This window comes from Crocodylus siamensis, chromosome 1 (assembly GCF_052110815.1).
Source record: "Crocodylus siamensis isolate JL-2025a chromosome 1, ASM5211081v1, whole genome shotgun sequence".
NCBI classification, from domain to species: Eukaryota; Metazoa; Chordata; order Crocodylia; family Crocodylidae; genus Crocodylus; species Crocodylus siamensis.
Window position 1 is genome coordinate 120363799 of NC_143395.1, and position 17103 is coordinate 120380901.

Below are 17103 nucleotides of genomic sequence, written 5' to 3' on the forward strand. Positions count from 1 at the left end.
ACAATGAGGGAGGGAGAGGAGCAGGGGCAGGAGTGAATGGGACCCCGGGGCTGGGGTGGGTTGTCCAGAGGCACGGGTGGGACGCAGCTCCCCGCAACTGTGGGCATCCCCAGGGTGGCATGGGGGGAAGGTGCCCCCCCACAAGACAAGCGGGTTGCCCACTTCGGGGTGGGGCTCTGCACCTTGCTGCCTTTGCCCTGGGAGCTCAGCCATGCAATGCCATTGGTGCCTGCTGGCAGGCAGCACAAGGCATGCTGGCTACATGGCACATCCCCTGCCTGCCCAATGGCATGAAGCACAGTGGTGTCATACAGCTGAGCTGCCGGGGCAAAGGCAGTAGGATGCAGAGCCTTAGGTAGACCTGCCTCTACCCCACAGAGGGCACCTGCCCCCATGCCAACCCCAGGGGTGCCCGCAGCTGCGGGCAGCCACATCCCCCCCTGCGCCTCTGGACAACCCACCCCTGCTCCTACCCCATTCCCTCACTCACCGTGGCAGCCTCTTCCCCCCCACCCCATCCCATCCCACCCCACCATTCCCCCTCCACAAACTTAACAGCTAGGACAATCCAGAGATCTGAGGGTTTGTTCTGGAGATTGCGAGTTGGGAGTTACTTTGACTTAGAAATCCCAAGTCTTGCAGTGGTTTAAAATAGTTGTCATTACTGCACAACACAGACCATACCCTGCCACAGACAAAGCAGGGGAAACACAGCAACCAATGTCCTGCTTCTATGAAACATTATTAGTATATTCTCAAGAGAAACCAAGGCAGGGGGCCACGTCCCCCACTACAGAGGAAAGCAAAACCTTCCCCACAGTCCGTAGTAATCTGGCCATGGGGTGCAATTCCTTCCTGGCCCCAAATATGGTGATGGGTCTGCCTCTCTCTAGATTCTCGTTGCCCCTCTTCATTCCTGGTTTAGAAACTGAAGCTGCTCTTCGTGGTGCCTGGTTTGCCACATGGCACGTGTTGACTGATAGCGAGGTTGGACCTCCGTTTCCTGGCCAGATTGGAGTGGTCAGGCAAAAACTGACTGGAACATCGGTTCCCCTTGTGGCCTCAAAACTGGAGCTGTTGCCATTTTTGACCATGTGAAGGCTGCTGACAGTTTAAAGCCAGAAGGGTCCATGTAGGCCATGGGTGTCAACCCCAGGCCCTGGGCTGGATCCAGACCTGCAGGGGCTCTCCCCAGGCCAGATCTATGGGTCTGTGTTTGGGTGGCAGTGTGAGTCTGGGGTGGGTGGCAGCGTGGGCCCAGAGGCACAGACCCACATTCCTGCAGCATGGAGCTGGGGGCATGCCACTGCAAGGAGCCTGGGGTGTGTACTGGCACGAAGCCCTGGTCAGGCAGCAGCATGGAGATGGGGGCATGCAGCAATGAGGAGTCTTATTTGACCAGAGCTCTTCACCACTGCATGCTCCTAGCTTGTCAGAGACATATCCATGGCTTTGCACTGCACAAACAGGGCTCTGTACAACTACATACCCTCAGGCCCATGCTGCCATGTGCCCAGGCACTGCTGACTGGACAGTGGCATGGAGCTGGAGGTGTGCAGTTGCACAGAGCCACATTCATGAAGCCACACAGCCCTAGCTTCTTGCTACTGCTCAGAAGCATTGAGTACTGGCTGGTTGGCAGCAGCCGCGGATGTTTGGCAATGTTGAACTGAGGGTCAATGTATTCCGGTAGCCCACAGAAGCACTGCTGGGCTGGATGCAATGGTTCTGTGAACTGGGTCTGGCCCATGGGCCGTATGTTTGACATACAGGATGTAGGCTGACTTTTTGTATAGAACTGGTGACAGAATTTCAGCCAAATTTCTGTGAGGCCCATACTTGAACACTGTTTGAAAGATTACTTGCTGTGCCTAAGATGTTTAACTCTACTTTTCTATCAACGATGACAAGAAGGTTCTGTGCGTATACAGTGGTTAGCAACAAAGATTTCTTTTCAGACTGTATTGCATAAGAATACACTTTAGAAGTGTCCAGTATCATCCTTCTACCCACAGACAAAGTATCCAGATTCTCTTTACCCACCCCCCCATTCTAACCGAGCCAGCTACTTTCTCTTCATTAAGGGAATTTTTTCACTTTTGGAGACAAATTCATGGACTCACACTGGTTGCTGTTCTGTATAAATAGGCAGCAGCAGTAACCTCCAGTACTGCTATATAGAGACACAGAAAGAACAGTGTCTTATGGATATTTACCTTACTTGGTGTCCTATATGCAAAAAGAGACTAAACAACAAACAGAATGAACAACATGTTTGGATCCCATTGCTGCTTACATCCAAGTTACTTCAACTTTTCAACACTCATAAAAGAGCAACTGTCCCCGGAATAAGGGCTTGCCAACATGGGACATTTTTACATGTTATAATAGTATAACCCCGGACTCCACAACTATTTATAATAACATGGCCTTTTTGTTTACATTTAGTTTAAACTGAATAAAAGCAAGGCAAAACAAAATATCTCCTTGTTTAGATGAAGCCCAATTCAGTTTGAGAAACTAGAATATACAGGAGTGGAGCACTGTTTTTTATCATATATAAAATCTCCACTTGATTTGGCTTTCACAATTTGCTTCATCTTTTTTTTTCAGTTATCCACTTCTATAGAAAAAAATCCTCAATATTAAAGTGGTTAAATAACTTTCATTTAGTCATCTTTACAAAAGAAAAGTTATAGCAAACCAAAAGTATTCAAAGTAAAAACAAAGTTAATTTATTTTTATTTATGTCTTTTTAAAAGAAAACAGAATATTTTTTTTAAAAAGTCTTTACATCAGAGATTAGTGGACAGGGACTGCATTAAACTGGACACATTTTCAAATCACAAATCTCCAAAATACATTTAAAATTTAATTGAAAATACAAAAACTGTGCCAGGAGGTCAAGAGGTAAGGATTTCTGAGTGATTTTTTTTTTTATTGGACCAACTGCATTAAGGAGGACCTGATGAAGAATGGTTTGCATTCAAAACCTTGTCTAACTTTATCCCAACTATGCTGTTGGTCCAGTAAAAGAGACCACCCACAAAATCCTTGCCTCTCACAATTACTGGACCATCACAGCTACTAGATCATTCCAAAACTAGCAAAGATCTCCATCATTTATGAGGCTATGTTGCAAATAAATGTTGTGGCATAACTTTCTTTTTACTTTTTAGTCTTAGCAAGTCATCCATTCCAATATCTTGTGTGCAAACAATCTCCAGTAAAATCACTTTCTTTTAGATGACATCAACTGCAAGACTCCCAGCTAAATTCAAAACATAAGTTGTTTAAAGAATATACTTTATTATAAAAAGGTGCAATTTTCTGTGAAACTGTATTAAGCAATAAATTTATAGTACAGCCATTGGAAGGAATCAAATCAAAGTCAAGTGTATGCTTTTCTTTTCACATTCACATCTTAATTAACAAAAATAAGCATACTGTACACTTATATTGATATACACCAATGGAGTAACAATAACTTCTCTTGAGATTACATTAGTGAGTTGTCCATTTCAAAAGATCGTTTTTAAAAAGTTGGTATAATGCTTACCCAGGTAAAGTTGCTGCAACAGTCAAAAATGAAAATGTTTCTGATTCAGACCAATTTTGGAAACCCAAAAGAAATACATTCAGCACCAGAATATGTTTGTGGAAATTATATGTTAAAATGTTAAAATTTCAGAATTACCATGTTCAGCAAGTCCATCATGGTCTATAATTAGACTGATAAAATCTGTTGTAACAGCTTTAAAGAAAAAGAAAAAAGAAAAATACACTTAAAAGATTATATGGTGAATCTACAGTCTTTGCAGTTAGTCTGACATCAATAAGAACCAAAAGCAGTGCCTATGAAATCTATTCATGCATTCAAAGTCTCTTTCTGATTTCCTGGTAGCTGTCAGTGGAGCTCACTAAAGTATGAAAGATAAATTAATACAGTAGCTTGGGTGTCAAAAAAGGAGAAAAGAAAAAAAATCATGATTTTGTTTGTTTGTCTTATACAACCAAATAGAATATTGATGAATAAGGTTAGCTTAAACTACTCCCTCCTCCTAACACTGTTTGTGACAGAAAAAGACAAAAGTCAGGAATTTTAGAGTACAGGGCCATTTAATTTGAAGTAAAGCTTTTGTGAAGAAAAAAAGCCAGCGTGAGTTACCAGCTGACTGTCAACCTTTGAACATCCTAGCTTGTGTCAAAGTGCTAAATTGCAAGGACAGATTTTGTACTGAGTGATATTTTCGCACGAGACAAGAAGAGCCCAATTCTGGCACCAGGTACAAAGCTGGGACGGTTATCTCCCAAATGTACAAACTATTTGAATGCATAGTTTGGCAGTATGCACTGCTCTCCCTCCTCACAGATTACGTCTGTCATTGGCAGACAGCAGCATGTAGGATGACGTTGCAGGGAGGTTTGCAAGGGGTTGGGACTGTGTCTTTTGGTACACATACTAGAATTCAGGTCTCCTAAGCAATGCACCATCACAACTGCTTTTCCAAAGCTTAAATGGGAGGACTACAGAAGAGTAATAGTTTGGATTTTATGAAAACCTTTTGAAAGTAAGAGACAGACAACATTAAGTGAACAAATACTGGCATATTTTAGTTGTCTATCCATAAGCAATCTAAACTGATTCATTGGGTTTCCTCTGCAGGATGCAAGCTGTGAGTCCTTTGCTCTGTTAGCTCTGCCAGGAGCAGGTTCACAGATACTTGATAACTGGAAGCCTCAATTCTGGTGGGACTGGGAAGCCTAATTCAAAGCCTGTTGAAGTTAAGAGTCTTTCCACTTAGTTTGATCTGCTTTGAATTAGGTTCCTGGAATATGTATCCTAGGCAACCTCTGCAAACAAGATTCCTAAGAAGCACTAACTGGAATTTAAGGCCATCCTCTCCTTGATGGGCCCCCAAGGTGACAAACATAGGAGTTTTACCAGCACATCCTTCCCAGGGAAAGGCCACCTCCTTTGCTGCCACTACTTGCACATGCAGGTGCTATTTGTGTGCATGTCCTTGGCCAGGGAGAGCAAATGTGGCTACAAGTAAGAATTTGACCCCTCTATTTAATTTACCTGCAGATAGGGATATCTTGTTTCAACATATTAGCTTAGAACACAGTTCTGCAGACACCTATGCATGCAAGTAATTTCAAACAGAACCATTTATTCTCTTTAATGCAATTGCTTGGGTAACTTATGCATTGGTCCCCAATTCAGCAAACACATGTTGCATTGTGTTTGAAGACAAAGGGATGTAGGCATACTCTTAAGTGCTCTGCCTAGTCATGTCCATGCAGGTTCACGCCACTTACAACATAGAAGATTGAAGCCTTAATATAACATAATGTTCTTGCCATTTGTGGTCTCATGAAAAACTGAAATGCAAGGTAAATGCATATTTATTTTATTCCAGTCTATAGAGAAAATGTATTTAGGCAGTTTTCCAAAGTGTCTTACACACTGCATGCACAGTAAATCAGTTTAATAGTTTAACTTTACATTTTGTTTCTAAAATATTGTATCCAAAGCAATGAGATCATGTTATAGCCTACTTTATCAATATCAATTTCAGAAATCAAAACAGTCTGAGGTACCAGAGCTGGTTATTCATAAAATTTTGAAAAAATCTAATCTGTTTGTTGAAATTTACAGTAACAATATGAATATTTACTGTTAGGAAGAAATTTCATTTTAAAAGTTTTAGTCAATTTATAAATCCCTGAAAATAGGGGATATAAGACGTGGAGCTTTTAACACAATCTCATTGCAGTATAACACTGAAGATTCAATATTTGTTAAAATGATTGAACAGTTTCCAAATACAGATGTTTTGGACCTCCTATGCTAGAAATCAGGATGGTATTTTAGGGCCCTTATATTATGCTTTTGTTAAAAAAATGTTTAAAGGCTGTACTGTTTGCTTTAACAAGAAAATCTACTTGTTTGCAGTATCTTATAAAGATAGCTTATAGTTAGTAGGTCACCATCATATAGTAACATGAAGAATATGCAAATCTACATTTGTGAAGGCTTATAATACATGCAGTTTTTTAGTTATTACACATTGTCTAGTTGTGTGCACCAAATGTATTGTGCCTCAAACACTAACAAACCTTAACTCACACCATGTAAGTATATACATATATGGTGCTACATCTATATAGTACCATAGTAAATATAGCTGTAACTAAATGGTGCTATAGATATGTAACACCATAGTTAAGTTCTAATTCAGAAAAAAAATCTTAAAACCATTGTATTAACAGTATTTCACAGTAGAAGGAGGCAATTCTTCCTTGTTGAATTCTTCCATCCTTCAGGAAAAATCTTTTTGTAAACATCATAGCTATTATTCTCTCAATATAATTATCATTGAATATTTTATTCATAATGGTAAATAACTAACCAACATGAATAAAGTTGTCGTAACACAACACCACTTTCAGACAAAACAGGTATTTATTAAAAAAATGTTTATAAATAGTTTGTGTCTTGCATTTTAAACTACATTTTCATAAATAACAACATTTAAAAGTGCTGAATATGGTAGGATAGTCAGCAACGCCACTGTAAACAGAATTTTGTTTTCTGCTTTGCAGATTTTTTTAATCCCATTTTGTCAAACACTACATCAGTTAAAATATTTGCATAGGGAATAAAGAATAGCCCTTTTGATCATCTCCTGAATTCTATATAGATTACAAAACCAAGTGAATTTAAGAAACAATTCCTTAAATTGTTCATATTTACCCAAAAAAGCACACAGGTTTCAAGTAAACATAATAACAAAAAGAATCCCAAACCTACTATTTGAAATGTTCAATAAATTAAGAAAAAATGAGAGGTAGTAAAACAAAGGAAAATCACCCCACCAAATAAACTAAGGCCCAGATCATACAGTTTATTCCATGAAAGCAAAGCTCTGTGCCTGCATGAGCCCCAGTGACTTCAGTAGGATTCTCACATGAGAGCTGTCCCTGAGGAATAACTTGTAGATTGGGGGGCCTTGCATTTTATGACCAGATTCCACTCAGTTACGCAATTATAGACTCATTCAACCCCAGTGAACTCCACATCTATATCAGTGTAAGTGAGAAGAATCGTGCCTCCTAGGTCTTGGTATAAGGCCAGAGTTCCAGTAATAAATACTTTTAAACATCTACTCAGAGTCATTCTATGATTTATCTTCAAGGATAGTTTGCAGGGGATGCTAACACTGAAAACAGTTTTGATAACTGGAATATGAAGATGGGATTTTGTAAGTTACAAGTTATTATTTCTCTAAACATCAAAATGCATACTAAAATTATATATGTATATTTTTAAAAAAAGGCCAAGTAGACACCTGTTAAAAACAGCATGGCAGCAAGTAGGTTCTCAGAGTACTGTACTGCCTTAGTTCTGACTGAATAGTAAGGGCTCATTCAGAGTTCTTTACCCATGAAAGAAACCTGTTGATTTCATATAAGTTTTGCTTGGGTAAGAAGCATAAGATCATAAGCCCTTGAAATTTGGTTTTAATGATCTCCAAAATCCCTTGTTTTCAAGGAGTTATTCAAAAATCAATGAGGCTAGAAGCTGAGATGTATCTCCTTTAAACACTCCTCTTGTAAAACACTACTTTGTTTAAAAACATCATTTCAACGAACTTTGCTTTCAAAAAGTCTTACAGGCCAGATGCAATTCATCAAAATGCTCTAAAATGCTACATGTAGGCATTATTTTATTAAACTTCTTTATTCAAAAACTAAATTATCAAGCTTGCTTTTTTTTTTGCTGAAGTACATAACATTAGACAACAATGTTAGAACTGGATAGCCAGTCTTTAATAAATCAATTACAGTATCTGACATCTGAAATGTACATTGAAACTCTTTGTTCTTATAACAGTTAAATAATATCAGCGCATAGATTGTGTCATCCAGACATGGATCCCTTTAATTGGTTTGTGCTTTTTTTCCCCCGACATTGCAGACTCTGTAACGAAAATGCCACAGTTTTGGCAGTGAACAACCAGAGGAATCCCCTACTTTGATTTATTTTAAATAAACAGTGATAAATAGCTCTTTTTCCTGTACAGAAATAGTGGCTTCAAAAAGTCAGTGTATTGTACTCAGTAGAGCATGTTGAATAATGCTACACCTTAAAAATTGGCTTTTTTCAGTATTAGTGATGTTAAAAAAATGCAAGCCTCCTTCTGGTTTGCTGTAATTATTTCTATGTACCATAAGACTGTATTGCACAAAAAGTTTTTTTTAAATACAGATATAATTTATGTTATTGGATTAAATATTGCAACAACTAAGTGGTAAGTGAAGCAGTTTTACCTTGCACATGCAGTGTGAGGATACACAAGGAGACTGTTCATAAAACTACAAATACATCATTGCAATCTTGACTGCAGTTAAGTGAAAGGAGTGTGAAACAAATGTATTTTGGCAAATCCATTGTTCCCCTCCCCTGGCAAACTCAAGCAGAGGAACTTAGTAAAAATGTAGACAGAGACCATAATATGTATTTGTTTTCTTCACAGTAGCCTGAGTAGTGCTAAACTGTAGTTCTCCAGGAACTCAGCTCCAGATGTTATTAAACTACTTTTATTCACCCTCATCCAATTCCCCCTTCCTACTCCCCCCCTCCAAAAAAGGTTAAAAAAAAATTAGAACTAAGTTTCAGAAATAGAGCCTGTAATACTTTCAATGAGAGACTTATAAATCTGAGAGTTCAAAAACCTTGGAAAAGAGTCTCTGTGCATTAAGGTGTATATCTGAAGTTGGGCATCTTCATACATATGAGGATTTGGATCCAACAAGTTCCTGTTGATCACTTCTCGGACCCGAGAGTCGAGACTAACCTGAAGAGAGTATAAAATGTCTGTTAAACAACAACTTTGGTTGTAGCTTTATAAGTATCTATGTTTCATAGACTTCCCAACAAAACATAATCCAAAAAGCATCAAGAGTTTATCAGTTTGCTTTTTCAGATGTGTTCTATGTTAGCATAATCTGTTTCTTCCAACGTCAACATGAAAAGCATGGACAAAACCATCCAAGCCTACCAAACACTTTTTGGTTCACCTGAGTCTTTGATTGCACTCTCTTATGAAATCAGTATTGCCAATGCATGACTTTTAGCATTGTTCTTAAAGTCTATGCTTCCGGAATGTGAAAAACTTAGCTCTTTCTTTTATATAATGTAAATATATATAAAAGAAAGAGCTAAGTTTTTCACATTCCCAACACGTAGACTTTAAGAACAATGCCAAAAATCATGAGTTGGTAATACTAAAAAATAAAGATGCACCTCTAGCACTGACCAAACAGTGCAGTTAACAAAAGCTATGCTGTAACATGGATTTCCCCATACTTTTCTTTTTATGCTGATCGTTTTGGTTAGTTTATATTTGTAGATATTGCTTAGTAGGGGATACTGAGATGACTCTCATTATTCAGCTGAAATCTTCTTTCCTTGTTTTCTGTAGTTCAGTTTTTTTAAGCTCTCCTCTTACCATCCTCAAGTTACCGTACTACTGTTCGGGGAGGGGGGGTTGGTGGGGGGAGAGGGGGAGGAGGGAAGGTGCAACAGGTCTGCCCCAGAGCTGTGCTCTGAACATGTTCATTTGGTTGGTGGGTTATGAGCAGATAAATGTTCTGGGACCCAACTTGCAATCATGCAGATACACCAGGAATGTGATCTAAGTAAGTTGTGGGGAGGGGCTAGTGAGCTCATGGGTGGATTGGCAAGTCTGAGAGGGGGCTTGGTGGTTTGGGGGGGGGCTGTATGTCTGGGGTTCAGGGGTTGAGGGGTTACAGATAACCTGATGAAGGTGGAGGAGAGGGTTAGGAAAAGTGCTGCCAAGGGGTCCTAGTCCCAGTCCCAGTCCCAGGTCTGCACTCTGAATGTGTGTACATATTCAGTAGACTAGGTTAACCCATGCCCGATCTAAATTAGTTCACCTCTCAGCTGAACTAAATTAGATTGGCTCAGCCATTTTTTTGCCCAATCTAACCTCCCTACCCCCGGCCCAGAATATATGCGTGATCAGCACTTAGAGCGCCCTAACCCTAGTTAGGTCAATTTAAGTGTAAGGTGAACTAAAATCAGGCCTGCCATTTTTTGCCAGATCTAAGCTTCCCAAATGTATGTACAGTTCATCACTTAGATCAACCTAACCCATGTTAGGTGGATCTAAGTGTAATATCTGCACATACCCATAATAATTAATTAACCAACAACTTGAATAAACAAAGCCCGCATGCACATGGTAAAAATGCTGTGGTGGCTCTTACTGCAATTATGAAGTCAAGAGCACAGTTCAAGGCAATTATGAATTTTAACACAATGTTTATTAACAAGCACACCTACACACTTTTAAAATAACAACAGTAGGGCGAGATTAATTATTAGTACCAGTTTTCAGGTTATGAATACAGGCTTTCAGGTTAATGAATTGTTACCCAAGCCAAAAAGTTGCCTTTTTTTACACAGGCATAACTAGAAGGGCCTGTGCCATGGGCTCCAGCCCCACATGGAACAGAGTCTTACCTGCTTTGAGGGCTCAAAAAATCCCCAGGGGCACATCACACAAGACATTTACTGCATAGTTGACTAATTAACTGCACAGTAAACATTTCAGCATCTACACAGTGCGCCCCTCTTAGGGGCAACTAATAAACTCTGCAGTAAATACAAGTCCTATCTTGCTGCAGAGTTTTTCCATATAAAGCAGTACACATATAGACAATGAGCTGGCTGGTTGGGGCAAAAGGGTGCTTCAGTACAGGGGCTGCCTGCCAGCTAGTCCTGCGCTGAAACATCCTCATGCCCCAGCCAGACCTTCTGCAGTACACTGAGCATGGTTGGAGCAGCCCCAGGCTGGCAGGCTGACCCCCGGGGCTCCTGGCCTAGCTGGGGCTGCTGCAACCCAGTTCAGTGTGCTGCGCTATTGGCATGTGTAAACTGCACACCTGGGAGCTTCTGGGGAGCAATAATTTCTGGAGCACAATAAGCTCCTCAGTTTATTGTTTCCCCCTAATGGTATGTGCAGATGTGTCCAGCTGCTATTTCTGTAGTGTGGTCAGGGGTGTAGGGTGTAGCTGTGTTGGTCTAAGGACATAGGCAGACACGGTTCTTTGGGTGAATCTGATATCTTTTATTAGACCAACTTAAATAGTTGAAAAAAAACATTTTCTTTGCAAGCTTTCAGGTTTAAAAACTCTTTGTCAGGCTGAGGAAGTCTCTACAGTTGGTGTGTGATCTTCTTGGATGGAACAAATAGTAAAGAAGCCAGAGGCTGGGCTGGGTATTGTCCAAAGAACTATGTTTAGTTCATAAAATCCCCAAATAAGCAAGGAGAAACAGTAAATGTTTTGAGTGCTTTGCATCCAAAAGTTTATTGAACTCTATCCCAATAATGCAGTTGGTCCAATAAAATGTATCACCCATAACAATCCATTCCTTTAGCATTATTCCTAGACCATCACAGCCTACAACACTTTAATATAGGGTTGGGTAAAATATGGCTGATGGGCTGGATTCAGCCCACCAACCAATTCAATCCAGCCCATGGGTGGATGGCTGCCAACTCACTGCATCTGGTCTGAAGGTGGCTGGCAGCTCCAGCCACCACATGGTGCTGGGAGAGTGGGTGGGACTGTTTCCACCCTAACAGCATCAGCCTTTGATGTGGTGATAACAGCTGTGGACCCGGGTGAGGCATGGTGGAAGCTCCTGCCCAGAGCCCTGACCCAGAACCTGGTGGCAGTGTCAGCTGTGGACCCATCAGAAGCTGCTGCCACACTGGGCAGGCATCAGCTATGGACACAGCTGGAAGGCTCTGTCAGGGCTCTGGAAGTTGCTGGCCGCACCCACAGCTGACACTGCCACCTGCCCAACGTGGCAGAAGTTGCTGCCTGGACCCACAGCTGAGCATCAGGGCTTGTGGCAAACTTCAGCTCTGGCTGGGTTCAGCAAGGTGGGGAAGGGAGATGGAGAGATGGAAAGACAGTGACACAGAAAAGAGAGAAACAGAGAGAAAGAAGAGAGGGATATGGTCCTCGACAGGTTCCCTAAACTCATTAAGTGGCCTTTCAGCGAAAATAATTGCCCACCCCTGCTCTAACACAACTAAAATTGCTGCATTTATATAGATAATGTAATGGTGCTACACCTATTTTTTGTACTTTAATAACAGGTTGGTTTATAAGCAGATATAGGTGATGTAAATACATGGGCTGTGTTTAAAGAAGTTTCTTCTGAGAAGAACTGCATACGGTTTAGGGAAAGAGCTTCTTAGACCATGTGCTGGTTATTAAGTCACTATATGGTAATTTTCTCTTAAGATCTACAGAAAGGACAGAATTCATTGAAATTGGAGGGGATCTTTCTATAAAGCTTTATCGTGCCACATACATAAAATCTGTGAACATTTTTGTCAATAGCTAAATAGAATAAATTTGGATTCATGCAGTTTTCTAGTTTTAATATCTGAAGGGTCTGGTAAGCTACATTTGACTTATAAAGCCATTTAAATTATAAGTGAAAACAAAAAAAAGCTAGTGACTTTTACTGACAAGTCAACTCAGTCAAAAGCAACACTGAACATTGAAAAATAGAAGAAAAGAAGAAAACTGCTCTATAAACTCATATGAAATGACATTGCAAGCAGATACTTCCAGAGAGCATCCTGGAAGTAAGATGTTTATAGCCAGATCCTTAGCTGGTATAAATCAGCATAGTCTATTAGCTTAGAGCCAGTGAGGGTCTATTGTATAAGAAAAGGAAGGGAACTAATTACATTTGACATGATCTAAGCAAATATCTTTTAAAATAACCAGGTTCAGCAGTCAATTGGATTGGACACTACCATCATTCACACAGTTAAGCCTTACAGGGGATAACTTGAACATGTTCCATTGCTTTGTTCCCCTTACATGTCTAGCATTTAATAGGTGACAGCTCCTCCCCTTGTCTTCTTTCCTTGCTTCTTTCCCTGTCCCTGAAAGGGTCCTTTCATTTCAGACAGAGACAACGTGGCACAGTTGGCCTTCTGGTGATGACTAAACCTCTCTGTTACCTAAGGCAGTGGTTCTCAACCTTTTTACGGCTTGGGGCAGCCCTTCACAATGCCAGCTCTTACTTTTCATTCACCTTTTGATTACAGAATAATAATAAAGCAATTCTTCTGTTGCAAAGAACTCAGAAAGACCACAATGTTTTTAACACTATGGATTCCTGTTTGAAATTTCTGGGCTTATCCTGTAAATCATGTTTGCATACCTAACAGTGTTACCATTGCATGGCATCCTGCATCACCCTTGAAAGGATCTAAAGACAGCCCAAGGTGCTGCATCATCCTGGTTGAGAATCACTGACTTAGGGATTTAAAGAGCTAAGCAAGTGATGCCACACAGCTCAGCTTCTGTGCCACCGAGGATTTTGCCCCGCTGGCTCCCTCCCCTGACTTTTGATGACTTTTGATGAAGAGCCAAGTATGAAGAATATCTTTGATCTAGCATGTCAGGCATGCTTTCTGTCTCCATGATACCAACAAGATGTACGATTACTGTTCTTGGACTCTTGAAAATACAAATTTAGTATCTCCAGCTTTACCTCTTTTGGTGAAAGTATAGAAATGTAATCTTCATATATAAGCTTTGCTTTTTCTTCAACCACTTTCTTGTTCTGTTCTTTCTTTAGGTCTTCACATGCAAGCCAGAAAAGCAGGTTCTCTTCACTATACTCAGTTCGAAGAAACTCTCTAAAAAGGTTCCTGCCAGCTGGTGTTTTCATCATCTTGTCAAAATTCTGAGCCCAAGACAAAATTTCATCTGCAGTAGGGTTTTGGCTGCAAAAAACAAAGCATCGTTACAATATGCCTCTATTTTTGTAACAATGTTTTCATACATTGGTCCAGAAATTCTCCCTCAGTTTCACAATAGTCAAGAACTAATACTGAAAGCAATAGGGCTTTAGTCTTAACCGAATAATTTTGCTCTGTGTTCATAATCTCCCAGTACCCAATAAACATACTGTATTTTAAGAGGAGCTACACCTTTAGCTTTCTATAGATTTACTGCTAGCATTAATTTTTAGTTCTAAAACTCAAGAATGAAACAACTGCAAAATTGAATTACTGCCCTTGCATTTAGAAATGATAACATTTTGAATGGCTGATAAAAGATTCTTTTTCAAATCTGGGTTAGATGACATCTGATGCAACTGCTTGATTTAGATGATGCTTGACCAACCATGTACTGCTACATTATGTAGATCAGCAGAGCTGAGAAAAGCAAAAAGGCCCTGGCAGCTAAAAGCATACTAATGAGGCCCAACAAAATACCAACTGAGAGATCTTTTTTTTTTAATTAGCATATTTCTTTGCTCTAGTATCTAAGAGTTGCTAAGCTTCCCTTTGTTTGGTGCTACTGACCTGAATGATGATCTAGTGGCAAATGATTTGATGAGTAACACCAGATGCTTCTGGCAAAATTAGATACAAAAGAAGAGGGGAAATTCCTCTTTCCCAGTTTTGAAGAAAGCTGTTCCCAGTTTTTTATACTGTAAGCACTGGATAAATGATCAGAAGTTGATCTTATTTAATATGTAAATGAGAAAGTTGAGGATTTTTTCAAATTTTTTAACAACTATTACATGTGTTTAACATATTACTAACTAACAGTAGGTGTTTTTTCTGCCCTTCCTGCAAGATTGGGTCCATCAGCAAAAGCTTTACAGAGTTTCAGGATTTCTTAAGAATTTCTGCATAAATGAGCCACACAATATGTAGCATTTTGCCATGTCATGTATTTACATCCCTTTATCAGCCTTTATTTTACATGCAATGCAATGCAGGATATATGACAAGATGCTATTTAATATTTATGTTTCCAGAAAACTGTCATAAGCAAAATGGATGCAATTTTCTTAATCAAGCAATAGTCTTCATGTTTTCTGTTTTAAGACTTCAGTGAATGATTCCTTAGATGTGAGGGCCCCAGCGTTCATCTCATAATAGTGTGAATCAGAATAACTTCATTAAAGCCAGTGGAGTTTGTAGCACAGATACATGTGGTATATAAATAAACTCTGTCAGAAATTCTTATGGAGGTGGAAGTACATAGAAGCAATAGGTAGATATTCTGTGGTTAGGGATCCTCTGAATAGGGATTCATCTATTGCATCATTTTGCTAAAATCTGAGACTCCTTGCTTCATGAGTAACAGCCTATTTTGTAAGATGTACTTCATAGCCTCTGACAAAGTAGGCTGTTGCCAAGAAAGATTACACCACTGAACAAGTTAGCCTCTAAAGTCTCATTTTGCCTTGCCCTCTGTCTGACTTCAAACTAACATGACTAATTAGCATATTTCTTTGCTCTCTCCCTGCTTCATGAGTAATATTATTTAAGTGAAGAAATTTGAGAAAAATGGTTTTGTACCACAGAGTTCAATAAATTCAGGCTGATCCTTAAATCCCCTCTCAGCACCCAGTATAACTAGCACAGCCAGATGCTAGGGAATCCTGAAGACAGAAGGAGAACAGTTCCACATCCGAAGTCTTGGAATTGCAGCAGCACTGCTTCTCAAGGTTACGTGAGGCACAATGTTCAAACAGGGATGGCATATCACTTGAGCCTCCTTTGGAAGGAAGGACAAACTAATATAGCAGCAGTCCTTCTCTACTCCACTCTTCTGCCGAACTTATGTAACAATGTTTATGGAGATCCAAAAGCCTGAATTCTGGCCTACTGTATTCTATGAAGAATTTCCCCAAACTCTGCCTCTTCCTTGCCCAGCAGGGCAGCAAGATTAGAGGATAGGTGAAAGCCAGCTAAACATCTGATCAAAAACTGCAACTGGGTATTCACTTCATTTTACATGAGTCATTTTATTTCCACTGTGTTCTTTACCTACCCCACTAAAACAACCGCAGTAGGGTTTAAGTCAGAGGAAAACCAGATAAGCAACATACCTCTTTCTGATGTAAAAAGCCTTCAGTCAGTCCCAGTCACTGACAGACTATAGTAGCCTTACACTTTCTGAATGTTTTCCATCATTGTATTAATATGGGTCTAGCTTTGTCACAGAGAGCAGCAATTGACTCCACTAGTCAAGCTACTGATTGTAATATATCTACTGGGCCATTAAATAATTTCACCTGTTTTTTGTGTTTGATTTTTTTTTTCCCCTTGAAAAACAGCGTTAGGAATCTAGTGGTCTCTAGTATGCTAAAATTTTGGTCATTGCTTTCACCAGTAAAGCTGAAACGTGGGAAAAAGATAGGTTGGTATGGAGACAGAGTGTCTAGTGCATATACTGTGTAGAAGCAAGCATATACTGTAAAAGAAATGCTTACCTGGCTCATTTTGGAAAAATGCAGAGGCATTTATGATACAGAAAAATCACCACTTTAAAAATCTGTTTGGCAAATCTTATTGTCCCACTTGTATTATTACTATTTCTTCCTGCTAAGGTGAGAAGATAATTCTATAGTGGATAGGCTAAATCATCTTTCCTGTATAGAACAATTTTATACATCCACACTCCCAAGTTAAGCACATTTTCCCCCCAAATCTGGCCAAACACACAGTTTCACAACCGCATACAAAGCAGTTAAGTGAAGATTTTTAATGTCATCTTTGACATTTAATTATCATATCAGAATGTACAAATATTTAGGAAGGAAAGATTATCAAATAACTTTCTAGAGACTTGAAATCATGTGATGCCTTGATACTAGTTACAGACAAATTAAAACCACAAATAATTTACAGAATACATAGTGAACAATGGGAAATTTTAAGTGACAAACTTACCATTCCTCTATGACCTGGATGCTTTCCATTTTGGTTGTATGTGTTGGCCTTCCTGCATTGTCTCCTCTATCTTCATTCCTAACAGTGAGGCTGCAATGTAGTACAACACTTTATTTTGTCTAGAGTAAGTAAATTTAAAGAATGAATATAATAATACGCAAATTGAAAGATTACAGGTTTAGTTAGGGTTGCATTTTATGAAGTAATTTGCACTCCAGCCTCTAAATTCAAGGCCACAGTTTTGGGAAACTTTTGGTCAGGGTTTGAATTACACTTT

General features: G+C 39.6%; 1 protein-coding gene across 1 annotated transcript in view; it reads right to left on the minus strand.

The window, feature by feature from the left end:
• Positions 1-6274: 6274 nt before the first annotated feature.
• RGS17 (regulator of G protein signaling 17) overlaps positions 6275-17103 on the minus strand; it is a 119733-nt gene continuing 108904 nt past the window's right edge. Inside the window, exons 3-5 of the mRNA XM_090041604.1 lie at positions 16827-16916; positions 13622-13856; positions 6275-8864 (exon numbers count right to left, since the gene is read on the minus strand). Of these exons, the coding sequence (XP_089897730.1) occupies positions 8676-8864; positions 13622-13856; positions 16827-16916 (514 nt within the window). The 3' untranslated portion in view covers positions 6275-8675. The remainder of the gene's footprint in view (positions 8865-13621; positions 13857-16826; positions 16917-17103) is intronic.